We start from the raw sequence: 21086 nt of genomic DNA, 5'->3' as shown, positions 1-21086 counted from the left end.
CCTCAGCCTCCTGAGTAGCTGGGATTACAGGCATGAGCCACTACTCCTGGCCCATATGTTTATTTTTAACTTCTCTAATATACTGATTATATATAATAGATTCCCAAATATTAAAATAATTCTACATGCTTGAAATAATCTCTACATGATCATAGTACACTTAAGACAATATTGTATAATTCTCTGATAGTACCTGATCTTTGTGTAGGTATCTTTGTCACAGATGAGACTGGTCTACAGTTTTGTTAGGTTATGTTTATCAGGTTTCGGTATCAGGCTTATATTAAGCCTAAGCTTGAATTTTTTCTCTCATGTTAATAAAAATGTCTGGGTAAAGTAATTGACAATATTCATACTACACACTGAGTAGTGATCATCAACATGTGTTTAGAAAACTAGGAAGAGCAACCTTTGTAAATAATTTCTTACCTTCTATTCTAGGTCATCTCTGTATAATTTTAATCTTTGGAACAAGTAATTTGTTAATCAACATTAGAACTATAAAAAACAAACAGCTTTGCTGTTTCCATAGTGAAGTGAATTTCTCCATAGGAGACATCATAAATACAGAAATGACAGCACAGTATGGTTTTAACGGGAATATATGCTGCTAAGGCTTAAAGTCCATTTTGAATGACTCAGATGAGTATTGCTATTATTTTTTTAACAAGATCTCAACCTAAGTGTGTTTACTTTTAGTATTTCAGTATTAATCCGGTCTTAACACAGATGCTAGGCATCTAAATTAAAGCCTAGGAATTTAAATAAATTTTGTTTTGTTGAGATGAAGTCTCACTCTGTCACCTGAGCTGGAGTGCAGTGGCGTGGTCTCAGCTCAGTGCAACCTCTGCCTCCTGGGTTCAAGCAATTCTCCTGCCCTAGCCTCCCAAGCAGCTGGGACTACAGGCATGTGCCACCACGCTCAGCAAAGTTTTGTATTTTTCGTAGAGATGGGGTTTCACCATATTGGCTAGGCTGGTTTCAAACTCCTGACCTCATGATCCAGCTACCTTGGCCCCTAAAGTGCTGAGATTTCAGGCTTGAGCCACTGTGCCTGGCCAGATTTTTATTTGGAATGATTTCAGAGTTGCAGAAAACTTACAAAGGTAGCACAGAAAGTTCCTGTATACTCTTTACCTAGCTTCTGTTAACATCTTACGTGACCATGGCATGTTTATCAAAACTAAGAAATTCACTTTGGTACAATACTGTTACATAAAGTACAAGTTTTATTTGGATTTCAACAGTTTTTTCCCATGAGTATCATTTTTCTATCCCAGGATCAAGCCAGGATGCCACATTGCCTCTAGTCCTCTAATCTGTGAGTTTCTTTGCCTTGTTTTTAAGGCTTTGACAATTCTGAAGAATACAGTTTAGTGTTTTTATTTGTTCAGAGCTAATACATCATTTATAAATGATAGTATTTATCGATGGGGCTTGCTTTCTTTCCCCATAGAACCTGTAATTTTAAGTTTTTATTTATTTATTTATTTATTTATTTATTTATTTATTTATTTATGTTTTTGGCGCTTTTTAAGAGACTGTGTCTTGCTATGTTGCTCAAGCTGGGCTTGAACTTCTGGGCTCAAGTGATCCTCCTGCCTCAGCCTCCCAAGTGGCTGGGATGAGAGGAATAGGATGCTCTGCCTGGATCCTGGTTTCAGTTATCTTATTCTCTTGACTTAGGTCACCAAGAATCATCTAATATCAATTTTAACTTTTGGTTTATCCCTAAGGCTTTTAATTTCAACCAGCATCTAATAGAACTTAAAAAAATATAGATCAAAGGTCAGTAAACTATTACCCATGGTCCAAACCTGGCCCACCAGTTGGTTCTGTAAATAAAGTTTTATTGGGACACTGCCACACTCATTCATTTAAACATAGTCTATGGCTGTTTTCAATCAATGATGGCAGTGCTGAATAGCTGCAACAGTGACTACATGTCTTGCAAACTCTAAAATACGTACTCTCTGTTTCTTTACAGTAAAGGTTTGCTGATACTGGGTATAGATGGATGAAAATAATTATGGCCTTTGGAAATTGACAAGTACAATACTATTAGCTAAACTACAAGCTGAGTTTGAATTTTGCCTTTACAGTGCAGTGGCCTCAGACAAAATGTTTTTAGTTTTTTGAGTCTTAGGTTCCTCACCTATAAAATGGAACACCACCGTCTATTTTGCAGGAATGTATGTAAACAAATGTCCACAGTGCTTGGTATATGGTCGTCTCTCAATAAGTGGAGGCCATCATTACTATTACTTTTATTAACAAAACATTTTACTTCTTTTCATTCTGTTTCACATTGCCTTTCACAACTCTATTTTCACATGGGTTTCTAAGTTTTTATCTACTATTGTGTTCAATTCCAAACTATTAGTTCTAAGCATTATCCTTCTCTCTGTACTGAATACTGTTCAAGTTTTTATTGACTATGTTATCCCAGAATAAAACTTAATGCCAGAATAGAGCTGAAATATCATTACAGTTATATCCCAAAGGATGTGAACATATGGAAATAATTCAAAATACACTATTTTAGAATAGTCTAGTCTCCAAAACTCTCAGCTGCACTGCTATACTTCGTTTTTATTAGAACTTTGTGAAAAACTTGGCGAGTCATCCATTTGAACAAAGATGGAGACAGGGATAAAGATGGAGACAGGAATAAAGATGAAGACAGGGATCCAGAAACAAAAAATATGCCTCTATCCCTTTAAATCAACGTTTACTATATTTTTCCTAATTTATCTTTATAAACATACACCTTCCAGAATTAAGAAATGATAAGTCTAGTGAAGTAACTGTAAAGCAAATGAACTGAAAGAGAATGTTCATCAGTTTTTGAGACTCAAATCAGACAGTACACATACAGATTAAACAGATCAAAGTTATCCTCACTAAATGTCACTATCTGGGCACATTTAACAGTTTTGTCTACATTTTCGTGTATGTGTGTACTTCTTAAGTAACTTACTCCTACTGTCATACATAAAAATGCATAACATATGTGAGCACAATCTGTAATCCCATGCTTCCAACTCTGAAGTCATTATTAATGCTAGCAATGAGCCCGAATAAATTATGAAACTAACGTACTGACCGATTTTGTGGTCACTGTCAGTGACAGATGAAAAATCTCATAAATAAATGCTCTTTCTTTAGCAGTTGAGCCAAACAGTCGTCTTAGGTTTCTACAGATGTAATTTATTTGCATAATTTCTTTCCTTTTTTTTAATAGCAAAAGAAACAATGCATTCTGTCTAAGTGCTTCCGTATGTGTGTCTGGTTAACATTTCCAGTTTCGATGTTTCCTGAGAGGAAGTAATTCAAAGTGTGTTATCTAAACAACTCTAATAGGTCTAATCCAGGAAACTATCAGGGTTTTACTTTTTACTGCTCCTAATACCACTCAGAATTAATACCCCATGGTCAAGAAATATTTTAAAACGCTGAAGTAAAATTTTAAGCACATGTACACACACACTCCTTTCTCTCTCTCTCTTTCTCTCTGTCACTCTCTGAAGGTTCTGGCAATAGGAAATCTGTTCTCTAACAACAATTGTTCTAATAACAATTGTTCAAACATGTAAGAGGTTAAAATTCCAACTCATAAGTTAAAACCAGGAAGGATCTAATTGATATATAGGTTATACAGACAATATTTGATTAGTATTACGGTATGTCTTCCCAAATTAAATTTTCATAACTCTTTCTTTTGGGAAAATGACAGCAAATGAAAGAAAAATTGCATTAAGGTTAAGATAAGTGTTAATCCTGAATGGTACATATATTATTTGACACAAAATAGGGCAAGAATGACAAGCACAATGGCAATGATTTCATTTGTGATGCCACAGCAGAGGGCTTGCTAACTGGTAATTTTTCAGAGGGCCCAAAACCTCAGATGACAAAAAAAGCACTGAGCTGTCTTCAAACATTGAAATAATTAACCTCACAATTGTATCCAATTTACCATTCTGAATGGATCTTGAAAATAAATGACATCTGACTCACCCTAAGGGAAACATGTAATTTTGAAAAACTGGAAAATAAAAAGTGGCTATATCTAAATACATTCAATTTTCATTTTAAAAATTCCTTTTTACATCTGACAAAATTCAGGTTGCATAGCAATCAATAATTTCTGACCTCTCTGGAATATAGTCAAGAACAAGGCAGTGAGCTAACCAAAAAGATGGGATGCTGATGTTAGGGCTTATGGTGAAAGCTGTAAGGTCCTTAGTGTACTGATTCCTACAACTCCATTACCTATGATTGCCTTAGCAAAACAGAAGTGAAAATTAAACTAAAAATAGGGACTGTTAGGAAAGGTATTCTGAAAGACACAAGAAGCAACAACAAAAGGTTTTTAAACAAAAAAAAAAATGGAAAAAAAATGTATGAGACCATAAAATATCAAATTGTCAGGGCTAAGGTCTCCATATGAAGGCAAAAGTCATACTCATTTCAAGCGGAGCTAAGTGCTTTAATCAATTATAAAACAGGAGACAATGGTAAGTTTAAATTTTATTCAAGTATTCTCTTTAAGATAGTAGAAAAGTGCATTATAAAATACCAAAAGGAAATTATAGTCATTTTGGACAGAATTTTGTTAAAATTCACAGCTACTCCAAAAACTGGCTAGGTGGAATTACTCATGTTCTAAAGACTACAGAGAGTAGGTAGAAAATGCTGAAGCAAATAATCCCTACTCATTTTGAAAAATCACAGGAAAAGATGGTCTCTCTGACATTGTTATAAACTTAAAACGCAAGATTCCTTTTCTGAATTCTGGAGATGGAAACTAAGCATCATATTTTAAATGAGGAAATGGTGGGTTATGACTGAACTACTCTTCGAAAACAAAACAAAAAACCCTGAAGAATACTAAATGTTTCAGTGCTACTAGCTTGTATTATTTTACAGGAAAACGACAGGATGGCCCATGTATACTTCCTACTAATAAACGATTTTTTTGTGTTTTCAAAGACAAAACATAACCAGAAGGATGGTAGAGCATAAATAGTTATTGACAAGAGTAGAATCACAAGTGGCCAAAAATCTCTCCATTAATGTCCTTTTAAGTCCCTGTCCGTAGTTTGTTCTGTTAAAATATAACGAAAGTAAAGCGTCTGTTCATATCCTTCGCCCACTTTTGAATGGGCCTGAGAAGACATACATGAGGCCAACAAACATATGAAAAAATGTTCATATCATGTCATTTGTGGCAACATGAATGAACCTGGAGGGCATTAAGCTAAGCAAAACAAGCCAGGCACAGAAAGACAAATGCCACATGGTCTCATTTATATGTGGAAACTAAAAACATCAAACTCACAGATACAGAGAGAATGGTGGCTGCCAGAGGCTGGAGAAGGGGGAGAATGAGCAGATGTTGGCCAAAGGGTACATTTTCCAGTTAGAATGGGGGGAAAATAAGTATGAGAGGTGGTGGAAATATTCATTAGCTTGATTCAATCATTCTACATTGTCTATCTGTACCACAGCATCACTTTGTCAATATTCAAAGAAAAGGTACCACTGAAATCCTCCTCACATCACAGTGGCTCTGCTGCTAGGCACTGACACCCCAGCCCACAGCAGATTCCAAAGCCAATAATCAGAAGCTGATATGCCAGTGACAGGGCTGTCAGCTCAGCTCCTGGCCAGACCATGGACGCAGTACGGAAGTGGTTTTGAAGAGGTCTAGGCAGGCAGAGGTGATGATTATACGCCACATGTGACTGAAACTTCACATTTCTGAGTGGGTCACTTTCTCTAGTGGAGATAATACAAAACTTGTTACTTTGCCTCTGGGGAAATCTATGCTGGAACAGCTGAAAGTATGGATCTCACTAGCTAGCTGGAACTCAAATAGCAACATTATAGCATCCAGATTAGAGTATTTGGGTTCTCAGACCTGAGAGTAGTAATTTTAATGTAGAAAGCTTCTGGATTACATCAGTGAAGACTGGATGCCTCCGACCCAATGCCAAATCGAAGGCCACCCTTTTTTCCCTCTCTTCCCACAACTGTCACAGTAAAGACAGAACTTAAATTAAAAGCTAACTTGTTAGTCATTATTTTGAAGGCAGAAAATGCATGTGGGGGAAATTTTCTCATCTTTATTGGGCTGACTTTGAAAGGCTGCAGGACATTTAAAATAATTCAGTAGTTATTAGTGTAGTAAAGTCTCCAAAAAAGTATTTGACGTGAAGGGGTATTTTGAAACCACAACAAAGAACAGCTACTATGTACTGAGTTTTTAATAGTAAGTCACTGACTAGGAAGTATTACATAAAGAGTAAGCAGGTCAGGCATGGTGGCTCATCTCATGCCTGTAATCTGAGCGTTTCAGGAGGCTGAGGTAGGAAGATTGCTTGAGGCCAGCAGTTCAAGACCAGCCTGGGCAACACTGTGAGATGCTTGTCTCTACAGAAAAAATTTAAAAATCAGCCAGGTGTGGTGGTGCATGCCTGTAGTCCTAGCTATTCAGAAAGATGAAGCAGGAGGATCATTTGCACCTAGGAGTTCAAGGCTGCAATGAACTATGATAGTGTCACTGCACTCCAGCCTGGGTGACAAAACGTGTTTCTCTAAAAAAAAAAAAAAAAAAAAGAGTTGGGGAGAAAAAAAAAAGAGAGAGGTAAAAGAAAGGGAGAAAGAGGGAAGGAGCAGGGGATGGAAAAGAGAAAAGAGGCCAGGCAAAATAGCTCATGCCTGTAATCCCAGCACTCTGGGAGGCCGAGGAGGGTGGATCACTTGAGGTCAGGAGTTTGAGACCAGCCTGACCAACATAATGAAACCCCGTCTCTGCTAAAAATAAAAAAAATTAGCTGGGCATGGTGGCGTGTGCCTGTAGTCTGAGCTACTTGGAAGGCTGAGGCAGGAGAATCGTTTGGACCTGGGAGGTGGAGGTTGCAGTGGGCCGAGATCACACCATTGCACTCCAGCCTGGGTGACAAAGTGAGACTTCGTCTAAATAAAAAAGAAAAAAAGAAAGAAAAAAGAAAAAAAAGTAAGAGCAAGTGAAATAACGTTAATCTGTAGTGGGAAAATTTTTCAATGTGAAACTTAATTTTTTAGGATTTTATGTTATGAACCAGGGATTGGCAAACCTTTTCTTACAAGTTCAGATAGTAATAATTTTAGCCTCTATGGGCTATACAGTCTCTGCTGCAACTACTTAATTGTGCTGTTAGCATGAAAGCAGCCACAGAGAATACATAAACACATGGAGATGGCTTATTCCAATAAAATTTTATTTACAAAAACAGGCAGCTTGCCCACAAGCTAGTTTGCCAGGCCCCTCACTAGACACTTGCAAAGTACTTGCGTGTATTACTTTACTTAATTCTGATGGCAAATCTATGAGGTGGGTAGTATCACCTCCATTTTGTAGGTGAAGACACTGAGGGCTCAGGTCATGTGATCCACCCATGGTCAAAGTCAATACCTGGAGCAGGGTTCTGAAGTCAGCTCTGAATTCAGAACCTGAGCCACTACACAATACAACTTACTCTTTAAATCATGATGGCTTGTTTGAAGAAAAATATATGGCTTGAAAATTGTTAGTGCGGCTGTTTTTCTTATTAAAAGGAGCGGTACAAGCCTTCAGTTGGAATGGCCAACTCAAAAAGGGGACATCTGACTTTGGAAGTAAACATGTGAAGAAAGATGGCTGATGAAAAAATTTCTAAGATAATTAAGAGAGAAAAAGCTTACTACAGTTAAAAAACACACAAACATGCAGAAAAGCAAGCAAACAGAAACAAAATTCTGACCATGAAAACTAAAAACCAGATGGATAAAGACAAAAAAGTGTGAAAGAGGTAGGTGACTGCTATTCCCAAAACATGGAATTGGCTTTGCAGGGATTAGAGGAATGTATACAAATGACCAGTGAGAGGTAACCTGCCCACATATCCTTTTATTTTCTTGACTTTCTCATCTCCCATATTCTGTTTCTACCACCTCAGCTGCTCACTCAAATGGACATACTTAGATTTGAAATAGAGTTAACTCCTGTCATGACCGATCTTACTGCTTAAAGTTACATTTCAAGAGGTTTACACTTTACCACTACCTCCTATTTTGCACCTCACTTTTTAAAGCCTATCTATCACATAAGTTCAATTTTCATTGGGGCTACACTTATATTCACACTTGGTTACCCAGTAGGGATTCTTTTTTTTTTTTTTTTTGAGATGGAGTCTTGCTCTGTTACCCAGGCTGGAGTGCAGTGGCAGGATCTTGGCTCACTGTAACCTCTGCCTCTCGGGTTCAAGTAATTGTCTTGTCTCAGCCTCCCAAGTAGCTGGGATTACAGGTGCACACCACCACGTCCACCTAATTTGTATGTTTTTAGTAGAGATAAGGTTTCGCCATATTGGCCAGGCTGGTCTCAAACTCCTATCCTGCCTTGGCCTCCCCAAGTGCTAGGATTACAAGTATGAGCCATCACACCCAGCCCTCAGTGAGGATTCCATGGCTCAGTGCAACCTGTCACTCACTCTAAGGCACACTCCATCAACCCATTTGCTGATCTCTGCTACACTCACTGGGAGAGCCTTAACTCTGATTAAGGTCAGCTCCCTTTGTCTACTCTATGCCTGCATCTAGGAAGCTGAAAATGGCTGGAAGAAAGAAAGGGTGGTGCTAAGTAATTTCACTTGAAACTTACCTTGACAAAACTCTAGGACCACCCCACTGTACCGTACTGGTTAACTCACTTTCCAGTCTCTGAGCTGATTATCATTCACCTCCTATCGAGGCCGCTAATGATCTTCACATTTTACTAAATTTTATGGTTAGTTCTCAGTCCTCATCTAATTCAATTGCTAAGTAGCATTTGATACAGTTGCTCATTCCATCTTGAAACTTGGCTTCTGGGACACCATTTGCTCCTGGCCATCCTTCTACCTTACTGCTGTCCCATCCAGTCTTCCCTTCTAGATTCCCTAAATGCTGGTGCACTCCAGGGCGCAGTCCTCAGACCTCCTCTCTTTTTAAATCTTGAATCTAGATGAACGCTTCTCAACCTTGGCACTGCTGATATTTTAAACTGGATAACCCTTTGTTATGGGAGCCTGTCCTGTGCATCACAGAATGTTCAGTAGCATCCCCACCCTCTACCCACCAGATGACAGTAATATCCTCCACCCCACAGTCATGACAATCAAAACTGTGCACAGACACTGCCAATGTCTCCTAGGGAACAAAGTCACTCCTGGCTGAGAACCATTGGTTTAGGTAAACTCAACTAGACCCACGGCTTCAAACATCTTCCAGAAGATGGTGAGTCCCAACCATATATTCTGAGCCTAGACTTTCTCTAAGTTTCAGACCTGTAGATCCAACTGATTCGTGATATCTCTACTTGGAGGTAGTACTGATATTCGTTTATGTACTTATTGTCTACTTTCCCTTCTAGACTGTAATCTCCACGCAGAGAGGGACCTACATATTCACTATTTACCCCCAGTGCCTGGAGTAGTGCTGGGCATACAGTAGGTGCTCAAAATATATTTGCTGGTTAAAGAATTAAACACTTATGTACATATGAGTTCATTTCATGCAGTTAATCAATATGGGGGCATTCAGGCAGATAGTTTTAAACACATTGAGGTATATTTTAAAAACAATTTTTAGTTCCAAATGAAAAAGAATGTTTCATTTTTAAACAAATGTATAAATAGTACTAGTGGCAGCCATTAAATTTAAAATTTTGCTACAGTTTAGGAAGAAACCCAGAACTAGAGTTCCCATTCTTTCAATACTTTTGCTTTATTTTATATTCTTATTATGACTAACTTCAGTTTGGATTTGTAAATACATATATGAAGGTACATATGTATATTTATTTCCAACAATAATTATGTCTTTTGACTATTATAATGCCAGGTAACTAACAATTTTAACTTCAAGTGGTTTCCTCAATGGTTTATCCTTTTGGTTTAATTTATGCTGTATCTGAAGTATAGGAGAGACGGTGAACTCTTCTAAAGAGGTGTGAAATCTTTCTTTTAAAAACTGTTTCTTGGATAATAGCTACATTTATGAATGAAGAGTATTGTTTTTGGCTTTTTCCCACCTTCTCCATGAGAATAACCAAAATTATTTCTTTAACTCCTTCTCTGCATAATTGTCAGTTCTCACACAGACATGATAATCCAGTCTTTTTTTTTTGAGACAGAGTCTCACTCTGTTGCCCAGGCTACAGTGCAGTGCTCACCGCAACCTCTGCCTTCTGGATTCAAGTGATTCTCCTGTCTCAGCCCCCAGAGTAGCTGGGATCACAGGTGCGTGCCACCATGCCCAACTAGTTTTTATATTTTTAGTAGAGACGAGGTTTCACCATGTTGGTCAGGCCGGTCTTGAACTCCTAACCTCAGGTGATCCACCTGCCTCAGCCTCCCAAAGTGCTGGGATTACAGTGAGCCACCATGCCTGGCTTAATCCAGTTTATTTTTAATTAAAGAAGGCCATGACTTCCAGCCATTATTTTTGGTTCAGGTAGTATCCAGATGAATTTTTCCATAACTATCCTTAGTTTATTTACTTACTTGTGTGTTTATCACTAAGCACAAAACCTTTTGTGTATTTCTTTATTTAAATTTCCCAAGGTTCCTATGACAATCCTTATTTGAAAAGAATTGAATAATGTTTTAATGATTCATGCAAGCTAGAGGTGATGGCACCTTAAAACTTCGTAAGTAGCAGACTAGAAATATTAAATATTTATGTTTGCACAGCACAGAACTCAACCTAAATCCAATTAGTTTTATGGATGCTAGAAGCTCACATTTCACACACTTAACTGTGCCTTTGAACTCTTAAATGACATTCTCTGTTAAACACATTTTAATGAATACATTCAGTCATGGTATTCTACTTTAAAAAAAGAATTCTAACAAAATGTATAAATTTCAGTATTATCCTCTCAGTCATTCCTGATTTAATACAAACTCATCAAGAAAAGCTGCTAGAGGCATTTTAAAAAATAGTTTACATGAATGTGACAAAAGATGGAATGTTACATTTTAATAATGGAGAAAATCTTTAAAAGTCACTTAAAATTTACATTTGATTTCTATGTTTATTAGCAAATGTAATCTTTTTCTAGAAGGGAGTTTAAAAGTGCTAACTTTCCTTTCTAAAAACACTTTCCTTTTTTCATTTAGAGACTTCTAAATATAAGTTTTAGGGAGAGATTTAAGTCATATCAAAACATGAATGGAATAGGATTTGATTAACTTCTGACCAACGAGTCTAGGTATGTTTAAAAATGAACATGTTCGCACAAGTTTTCAATGTAAATAAATGCAAGTTGTCTAGTTGACCTGAACGCTCATATATTAGAGCCACTAAAAAAGTTGAAAATGATAAAATATTTTTGTACATAAGCATAATTTACTTAGTAAAGATTTTACAAATATAAAATCTCACTCATCTTAATAATAAAACTAAAGAGTGTAGACCAAAGCAGTTGTATTTCAGAAATGGAAGAAGAAATGACTTAGCTTAGACAATGAAATGGGCAGAACCATTTCTCCAATAAGAGGGCTGTCCTGGGCATTTTCTCCCTTTCCTGAAGAGTGTGGGTGGAGTGACTCATCCATAAAGATACTAATGCATTCTCGGGCCAAGACACCATGCAGTCTGTTTTTCACACAGAGTAGATTAAGAAACGGGAATTTTGCCCCCCTAAATCTTGAAATGTTCTGACAACATGATTTAGAAAACTCTTTCAATATGAACACTTTCTAAAATGTTTTAGTGTAATTGTGGGTATTGCTGGAGAAAATGTAGAGGATTTGCAGGTAATAGGATGGGCCTGGTTGGTGGCTTGCTTCTCTGGTCAGTTCCTCTTCAACAGCAAGTCTAGTCAAAGGACCTCGCTCATCATCTGGAGGGGGAATGCACTGTCCCTTTAAGAAGGCAGAACAAATGGAGCACAACAAACACTATATAGCTTTTCTCTGGGCAACATCAGTTTTCCCTGTGTATGGTGAAATAGATATTCCAAAAAGAGTGGAATGAATACATGCTGACTTCAAGCAATGCTTAGAAACCTATTCTTTCTCTTTATGTTTCCTCTCTTTCTTTCTTTAAGTATTTGGAATTATTTAGTTTCATCATATCCCTTTTGCTCCCAGAAGTGGAGATCTTGCTAAAGTGTTACATATTGGGAAATGAAGTCCAAATTATAAAACATATCACTTATTTGAATTCAGAGATCATTTTTAAATTCTAACAAAAGATAATGCTAATAAATAAAGAAGCAGTCAGGGAGTCAGGTCAGCTACAATGCATGTGGTTTGGCTATTGCCGCTAACTGCCATTTGGAAGATGAAACTTTCCTTGGAGCCCAGATGAACACTTACTGTGTACATCCAGACGTGAAAGTTAAATTATTTTTAGTGAGCATAAATATTTGGTGCTTCAAGAGCTACCTTCACGTTGAATGTGATATCCTCCATGACGTACACGCGTTCAGGAAATGCCTTAGCCACCTCCTCCACACTGTTGAAATATTGCACTGGCTCCTTTATATCTCGGTCTTGTTCCAGCAGCTTGAATTGCCCTAAAACACATGATAAACAGAAGAGATCTGAGATGTTTATGCTGGACTGCTGTTACCATGGCAACTGCATCCTCTCTTTTTACTCCAGCCTTTCTTTGTCAAAGATTCCTGTTTATCATTAATTTTTTTTTTTAAAGAAAGTCATTATGGCAGATTCCATTAAACTAGAAGAAAGATAGATATAGATATATTTTAAAATCAGCTTAAAAGTGAAAACAAATGCAATCTTTTTGTTTATATTCAGTTTATTCCCAGATGTTCAAAATCAAACTGAATGAATGTTTACTTGCTGTTTGATCTCAAAGTGAAAACTCACTTTGTTATAAATAGTTGTTTTTAACAGTAAGTTAAACGGTGGAGTTACCTTGCCCATTGGTTGTAATAAGAACCACACATTTACATTCTAAAACCAGAAGCCTGGGAGAGCTAACTTTTTAAAATTAGTATTTAAATTTCTTTTGCAAATAGAACAAAATGATATAATGGATAGCTGGCTTTCACAGAACTCATATTCCTGATTACAACAATATGCAGGTAATGTCTAGGGCTCACGAGCTGCCACTAAGCTGTCTGGTGAGCTTCCTCCCAACCACTGAGCCCGCCAGCCACTTGGCCTCCGGAGCTCCACGTGGCTCCCTTCTTTCTTTTTACTGCTATATATGAAATTCATGTGAGTAGACCATATCATGGTCTCCACAATTGACAGGATTTATGAAGAACTCTGAACATATTCCTAAAATATCAAGGCTCTATCATGTTGTCATACATTTTCAGTATCTGTGACACTGCTGTAACATTCAAGAGAAACTGTTTTCAGTTTAGAATAAAAGACCATATGCAATCATGTCAGGGATACAGTGTTTCCTAGTAGTTATTTTCTGCATCCTGGCTACAATATAATACTCTAGAATTATAAACTATCATGGGGCCGATCTCTGAGGCAGAAACAGGAAAACTTTCACTCATATTCTCAATACAGTTTTTTTTTTTTTTTTTTTTTTTTAAATTGTACTTTAGGTTCTGGGGTACGTGTGCAGATCAGGCCGGATTGTTGCATAGGTACATACATGGCAACGTGGTTTGCTGCCTCCACCCCTCCATCACGTGTATCTGTCATTTCTCCCCATGTTATCCCTCCCCAACCTCCCTACCCCCCTGTCCCTCTCCTAGTCCCCCTCAATAGACCCCAGTGTGTTATGCTACCCTCCCTGTGTCCATGTGTTTTCACTGTCCAACACCTGTGTATGACTGAGATCATGCTGTATTTGATTTTCTGTTCTTGTGTCAGTCTGCTGAGAATGATGGTTTCCAGGTTCATCCATTTCCCTAAAAAGGACACGAATTCATCGTTTTTTGTGGCTGCATAGTATTCCATGGTGTATATGTGCCACATTTTCCTTGTCCAGTCTATCACTGATGGGCATTTGGGTTGGTTCCAGGTCTTTGCTTTTGTAAACAGTGCCACAATGAATGTAAGCTCAACACAGTTTTTTAGCATCTACTAGGTGGAGGCATTATTCTAAATGCTGGTGATCCGTCAATTAATGGAATTAACACAAATCTCTGTCCTCCCAAAGCTTACATTCCAGCAGGAGATGGATAATATAATACATGAGTAAGTGTATACCATAGCAGAAGGTGAGAGGTGCTATAAAAATAGGGCAGGGTGTGGGGGATAGAAAGTGGAGGGAGACCAGTTGGTATTGCTGAGACGATGTCCTTTGGTGTAGGTTAGGCGGGGGTCATGCTTGATAGTTGCGGGTGGAGGCCTCAGAATTGTAAGATGAGGCAATAGCCTGCCCAAAGACCCTCAGGTGGGTGGGTACCTGCCTGGCGTGCTGCCACTGTGGCTCAAGTGGGGTTAAGGGAAGAGGAAAAAGAAAGAGCAGTAACAGGTGGTCAGACTGTATATGGCTTTTAAAGAATTGTACTCTTCACCTGAGCGGAATGGGGATTTGAGTGGAGAGGAGATGATCTAACCAAGGCTACAAAAGGATCCCTCCAGCTGCCATGTTGAGAAGACCACAAAGGTACAAGGCACAGAGGCAGCGACACCAGGTAGAAGACTCCTACAATGATTCGGGTATGTCATGGCAGGGGTTGGGAAGTGGTGAGAAAGTATGAGGACTCCAGCCTGAGCGAGTGAAGGAACAGAGCTGACACTGGACAAGATGGAGTAGGTTTGGAGGGTGAAGGGAGGATCCGGAGTTCAGTCTGGACAGGTAAGTCTAAGATGTCTATTGGACATGCAAACAGAGATGTTCAAAAAGTTCTTAGACACAGAAGTGTGGAGATCAGGAGAGAAATCTGGTTGGAAATAATAAATCTGGCAGTCATCAGCATACAGATGCTATTTGAAGCCATGACATTTTGATAATGATGACCATGGGCTTGAGTGTGGACAGACAAGAGGTCTAAGTTTTGAGTCCCGGGAGACTGAGAAGGACTGGCCAGGGGAGTGAGAGGAAAACCAAGAGGGGTACATCCAAGAAGCCAGGTGATCTGATTCCTCCCATGAGCGGGGAGAGGGTGTCAAATGCTGCTGATGAGACAGTGAAATGAGGAATGAAAACCATGTGATTCAGCAACTTTTACCTAATTGAGGAATTCAACAAGAGCAGCAGAAGAGCTGGGCTAAAAGCTTGGCTGAACTGGATTGAAGACAGCCTGGGAAGAGAGAAACATGAAATAATAAGAATGGGAACCAGGCGATATTTTGGGAGTTTAGCTATAAAATAGAGAAGGGAGATAGAACAGGGTCTACTGAGAGGAAGCTGCAGTGAGATGTAGGGAATGTTTTTATTTTCTCTTAGTATGATGTGAGAAGAAACAAGCATGCTTGGATGCTGATGGGAATCACCAGCAGAGGGGTACAAGATGACAGGAGGAATGATTGGAACCCAATCATTGAGCAGGCAGAGAAGGTGCATCTGATGCTGAAATGGAAGAACTGTCTTCAGACAGGAGCACAGGCTGTTCATTTCCAGCCCCAAGAGATTAAGCAGCAGAAGCTGGTGGAAGCTTCCAATTTTTCCAGCCAAAGTTGGAAGGCATCAGTTGTGAATAAGGTTGAGAGAGGAGGTGTTAGAAGGTTAAGGAAAGAGGAGAAGGTTGTTAGAAAATCCAATCAGAGTGAACAACATAATATGACTGCTGGGCAGCAGTTTTTAAGTTCCTACATGAGGTTCACGGTCATTAATTAAAAGTAAAACCACAGAGTACGGTTGTGCTTTTGTCCAGCCAAGGTCAGATGCACAGAGGCTGGCACAAAGTAGCCAGAGATTCAGATTCAGCCAGAGCTGAGACTGCCAAGTGAACATGAGAAGTGAGAGGGGCAAAGGAGTCAGGATGTTACAGGGGGCAATTATGTCACCTGGACATGGACCCTAAGCTGGATAAAATGGGCACAAGACCCTGGGCAGGAGGGAAGTGGGTCCAGGAAAAACGTAGTGAGATCAATGGACCATAAATTTTGATGGAGCTGATTTTTGGACCGTAGAGGGAGTGAGCTCAAAAGCCATGCAGAGGAGAAAAGCCAGTGCATGCAGTTGAGAAAATGGAAGGTTATTGGTGATGATGTGGTCTAAAGAATGACCATGTCTGCTAAAGTTTGAGATGGCAAACAGTTAAAGGATTGAGAAGCCCAAAGGTATTAAAAGGATCATATTTCCAAGGAAAATCCTCCTTGATGAGGACAGGAGTCTTTCTGGAGAGAATAACAGCGAGCCAGGAACTAAAATGATGGCACAATGAGGACAGAATACTAGGCTTGGTAGGTAACTAACAATGACGGGGTTGTGGGTCATATAGACTGATGAACAAGAGGTTTAAATCCTGATGCACAAGCAGTTTAAAGCCAAGAGTTTTTAGGGAACAGCGGAATGGAATGGTAAAGGTGATGAGGAAGAATAAAGAGACCACTTACACTCCTCTACTTTGGGGCAAGAAATACAGCTGCCACCTGAAAGGGCTTCTCTCAGGGATGCAAATTTGGGTTTAACAAGATAAAAGTAATTTCAGAGAAGGCTTTAAGGATAAGGTGTTTTGCTGGTGATGGATCATGACGGGAGGAGTTTTCAGGAGTTAAGAGGTAAGTGATAAGGACAGAACAAAGGATGAACCTAGACATGATGGAACAGCTCATATGCCATGTAGAAATATATAGGGGTATGAATAATATATTTGAATATACAGTATGAATATGCTAAAGTATATACTTTTAAACAAAAAATAACAAGTTTTTTTTTAAAGAGCAGTTTAAAAATAATACTTATTTAAACAAATTCTGTCACAAGTTAGCTTTTCATTTGTCTGTATTCGTACCTAGTCCACGCACAAATTCTTAACAATTATGGTTTATATCATGCTCTTGCCCACTGAGCGGAGCATTTCCCCATACAATGACACCTATGTCTGCAAAGCATTTCATAATTGATTTAACTGTTTTTCCACTATTATATGATTAGTCTGAATTAGACAGATGCCTAATTTAAATGCAGACTCTGCCACTTTCAAGTTTTGTGGTGCTGGCAAGTTACAAATCTGTCTGAGCCTTGTTTTCTCACCTGTAAAATGGGGACACTTCAAGGGCTGTCATGAGGATTAAATGAGACGATGCATCCAAAGTATTTAGCATGAGTGACCATTCAACAACTCCTAGCTTCTATACCTCTTCTCAAGATGCACAAAGATTGTCTTTTCTTGGCTCACCTTTTGAGACAGAGTCTCACTGTGTTGCCCAGGCTGGAGTGCAGAGGCACAGTCCTGGCTCACTGCAACCTCTACCTCCTGGGTTCAAGTGATTCGCCCTCCTTGCCTCAGCCTCCCAAAGTACTGACATTACAGGCATGAGTCACCATGCCCAGCCTAAGCTCACCTTTTTAAGGACACATTTTCCAAAGTCAGATGATTAGATCAGAGGGTACTGCACAATTCCTTGTGTTTAATAGGCATGGCTATATTGCTTTCCAAAATATTTGAATCAACCTATGTTTCCACCAGTGGTCTAGGTGCACCCCGGATGGATCACCATCTTGCCAGGACCAAGCGTTTTTTTGTTGTTGTTGTTTGCTTTTTTTTAATTATTAGATAATTCAATGGTTATTAAGTAGCATCTATTTCCTCCATTAATCTGCATTTCTTTGAAGATCAGTGAAGTTAAACATTTGAAGGAGCCTATTTCTTTTACCTTTTATAGACAAATATCCAAGAGGCTATTGGATATTTCTGCTTATGAGTCTCAGCACCAACTTGGGGGAGCACAATGCCTCATATACAGTAGGTAGTTAATAAACATTTATTGACTAAAAGGCAGAAAATCACTTTAGTCCTGGAATTGGCAGACAATGAAACAATACATTAGTAATGCAGGTTTTCAAAATTATAATTAAAGGTGAATTACATTACTATGTACAAGGTTTGTTTCTCAACGTAGATGAATGTCTTCATTAATCAGAGAAAGCAAGCATATTATTGCCCTACTTAAAAATCATTAACAAAATATACTTTTCAAGAACCAATCCAATGAAAGAATACATTATATATGTACTTGAAATTGTCTTCCAAGATGAAACAGACAACTCTTCAGTATTGGAATGTGATATACCGGGAGTAAAATTCATTGTCAGCAGAAGTTAAAATTTGTAAGTCCTTTTGGTTGAAATATCCAGAACCATTTAACAGAGATACCAGATATTTGCCAAAATTCCCAATTATCTGTAATTGTAATTTGTAATTTTCCAATGTGTTTAAGAAAATAAATTATAGATTAGTAATATGATCACAATTGAAGCTATCATTAAGCCAGGTATACTTTCATGAGAACCTGCAAGTGGTATCTTTTCAAGAGTGTTTAATAAGTTTAATTTATTTTAACTTTATGATCAACATTTTAGAAAAACGTTCTCAAGATGCAGGGATTCGTATGTATGCCAAACACTCATTGAGTAGTCTATAGATGCTCAATTTCTGAGGTAAGAGGTTTACCTGAAAGTATCATGCCTGTAATCAACTCCATTCTGTCCCTTCAGAAATGCACTCACAGGTCAAGGATGCATCACTGCACCCTAATATATCAAACATTACACTATAGACTAGTGCTATCTAGCAGAAATATAACAAGCCACATGTGAAATTTTCTAGCAGCTACATTTAAAGAGGTAAAATTAATTTAAGTAACACATTTTATTTAAACGAATACATCTAAATTCAATATAAACATCATTAAAGACACATTTTATATATATGCTTTTCCATAAGTCTTTTAAATTTGGTGTATGTTTTACACCTAGGGACCACCTCGGTTCAGACTAGCTACATTTCAAATGCTCAACAGCTCCATGTGGCTACTGATTGTCATACTGAATAGTCACTGCAGGTCTAGAATATCTCTGCATTCCCTGAAAACTGTGATTGCAAGTACTGTTCAAGTCCTTAAATAAAGATTATGTGATAGAATCCTCTTAGGAAAAAAGATGTATTTTTTAAAAAAGAATGTTTCTTCTCATGAAATAAGAAGAGCTTTGGAATTCCTATTTTCCTTTTTGCCCCATTTGCCATGAGTGCTGATATTATGGCTTAAATAACAGAGTCTTGGTTTCTTGATATAACTACCTTTATCCCCTTGTCTCCCAACTTGGGTTCTTGTTCTTTAATTATTTTATATTGTGGCTGTTATCTTATACTATCAGCAGCCTCTAACATATTTTGGCATATAGAACAAATGAATAATCACTTTTGGTATGGTCATAGGCTCCGTATTAAGCTGCACAGTCACCTGTGTTTTGTCATCTTGTTGGACAGGAAGACTTCAGAGTCACATACACATGGGAGCATGTACCAGAAACTCTACTGAGAATGATTAACGCACACAGATAAGAGAATAAGGAAAAAAACCTAACAAACAGCTAATATGACCAAATGCTACAACTTTGAACATTTATGCATATAGTATATCGGATGAATAGGTTCCTTCCATTCATTCTTCTAATTGTTGAGTGAATACCCATTGTCAGATAATCTCTCTCTTCTCTTTTACACAGTGTTTCAGATCGTCCTGGAAGATTTTAATTTACGAAGTTGTGTACATATATTATATTTTAAACATTCTCCTGTGATGTTAAATTATTGAAAACCAAATACTACTTTACTTCTTTATTTTATTTTATTTTTGAGACAAGATCCGGCTCTATTGCCCAGACTGGATGGAATGCAGTGGTACCATCTTGGCTCACTGGCTCCCAGACTCAAGTCATCCTCCCACCTCAGCCTCCCAAGTAGGTGGGACTATAGATACATGCCACCACACCCAGCTAATTGTTTTATTTTTTGTAGAGACAGGGTTTTGCCATGTTGCCCAGGCTGGTCTCGAATTTGTGGGCTTCCACAATCCGCCTGCCTCAGCCTCCCAAAGTGCTGAGATTACAGGTGTGTGCCACCGCACTCGGTCCTACTTTGCATTTCTTGCACCCCACAAATGTTTTTAAAACAGAAATAGCTAAAACCTATCAAATATTTTCTTAAAATACTGTTCAAACACTAGGTCACAATACACATGTAGCTTCCTATTGCAGGAGTTGGCAAACTTGTTCTGTAAATATTTTAGGTTTCATAAGCTAAACAGACTCTATCCACAACTACTCAACTCTGGCCATGTACTGCAAAATCAGCCATAGACAATACACAAGTAAATAAGAGCAGCTGTGCTCCAAAAACTTTATTTACAAAAACAGGCCACAGTGTGCTGACCTCTGTCCTGCTGGACGGAGTGGAAAGTATAGGTCAGGGCAGGGGCGAGACAAGACATTAGGAGTGAAAATGGGTGGGGCATGGTGGCTCATGCCTGTAATCCCAGCACTTTGGCAGGCCAAAGAGGGTGGATCACTAGAGGCTAGGAGTTCAAGACCAACCTGACCCAACATGGTGAAACCTTGTCTCTATTAAAAATACAAAAATTAGCTGGGAGTGGTGGCACTTGCTTGTGATTCCAGCTACCCGGGAGGCTGAGGCAGGTGAATCGCTTGAACTCAGGAGGAACAGGCTGCGGTGAGCTGAGATTGTATCACTGTATTCCATTCCAGCTTGGGTGACAGAACTGTTTTTTTTTTTTTTTTTAAAAAAAAGACCAGTCCTTTTATTGCATACCACTGAACAGTCATACCAGGGTCTGAAATTACCTGAAATTACCGCCTAAGTTGCCCAAGTTTGTTTCTGAATGACAGTTTTCCCTTCAAATAAGAGTCTAACATCAACAAGTACAAGCTGTAGAAGTGGACTTATATTAAAAAAAAAATAATGTAAATAACCAGCAAACATGAAGGCCTACATTTTCTCACTGTGTTTTGCAAGATAAAATTTCTATGAACTTTTATTTCACTTCTATTTATTTATTTTTTTTAAATAAAAGAATGTAACATTCTCAGATTAGTCAACGTTAAGTACTCCGGGAAAAATGCTGAGTATTACTCCCTCCTCTGTGATTGCTGTGGCCTGGAAA

The 21086-nt window shown here is 38.3% G+C and overlaps 1 protein-coding gene across 2 annotated transcripts in view; it reads right to left on the bottom strand.

The window, feature by feature from the left end:
• The window catches only part of GAREM1 (GRB2 associated regulator of MAPK1 subtype 1), a 199362-nt gene that overhangs the window by 32335 nt on the left and 145941 nt on the right, over positions 1-21086 (bottom strand). For both annotated transcript variants that reach the window (XM_032245395.1, XM_032245396.1), the window contains exon 3: positions 12462-12592. In XM_032245395.1, the coding sequence (XP_032101286.1) occupies positions 12462-12592 (131 nt within the window). The remainder of the gene's footprint in view (positions 1-12461; positions 12593-21086) is intronic.

The sequence above is a fragment of the Sapajus apella genome, unplaced genomic scaffold (assembly GCF_009761245.1).
Source record: "Sapajus apella isolate SASKATOON/1434 unplaced genomic scaffold, GSC_monkey_1.0 scaffold57, whole genome shotgun sequence".
NCBI classification, from domain to species: Eukaryota; Metazoa; Chordata; class Mammalia; order Primates; family Cebidae; genus Sapajus; species Sapajus apella.
Note: the sequence above shows the minus strand (reverse complement) of the source record. Positions and strands in the feature narration are given on the sequence as shown.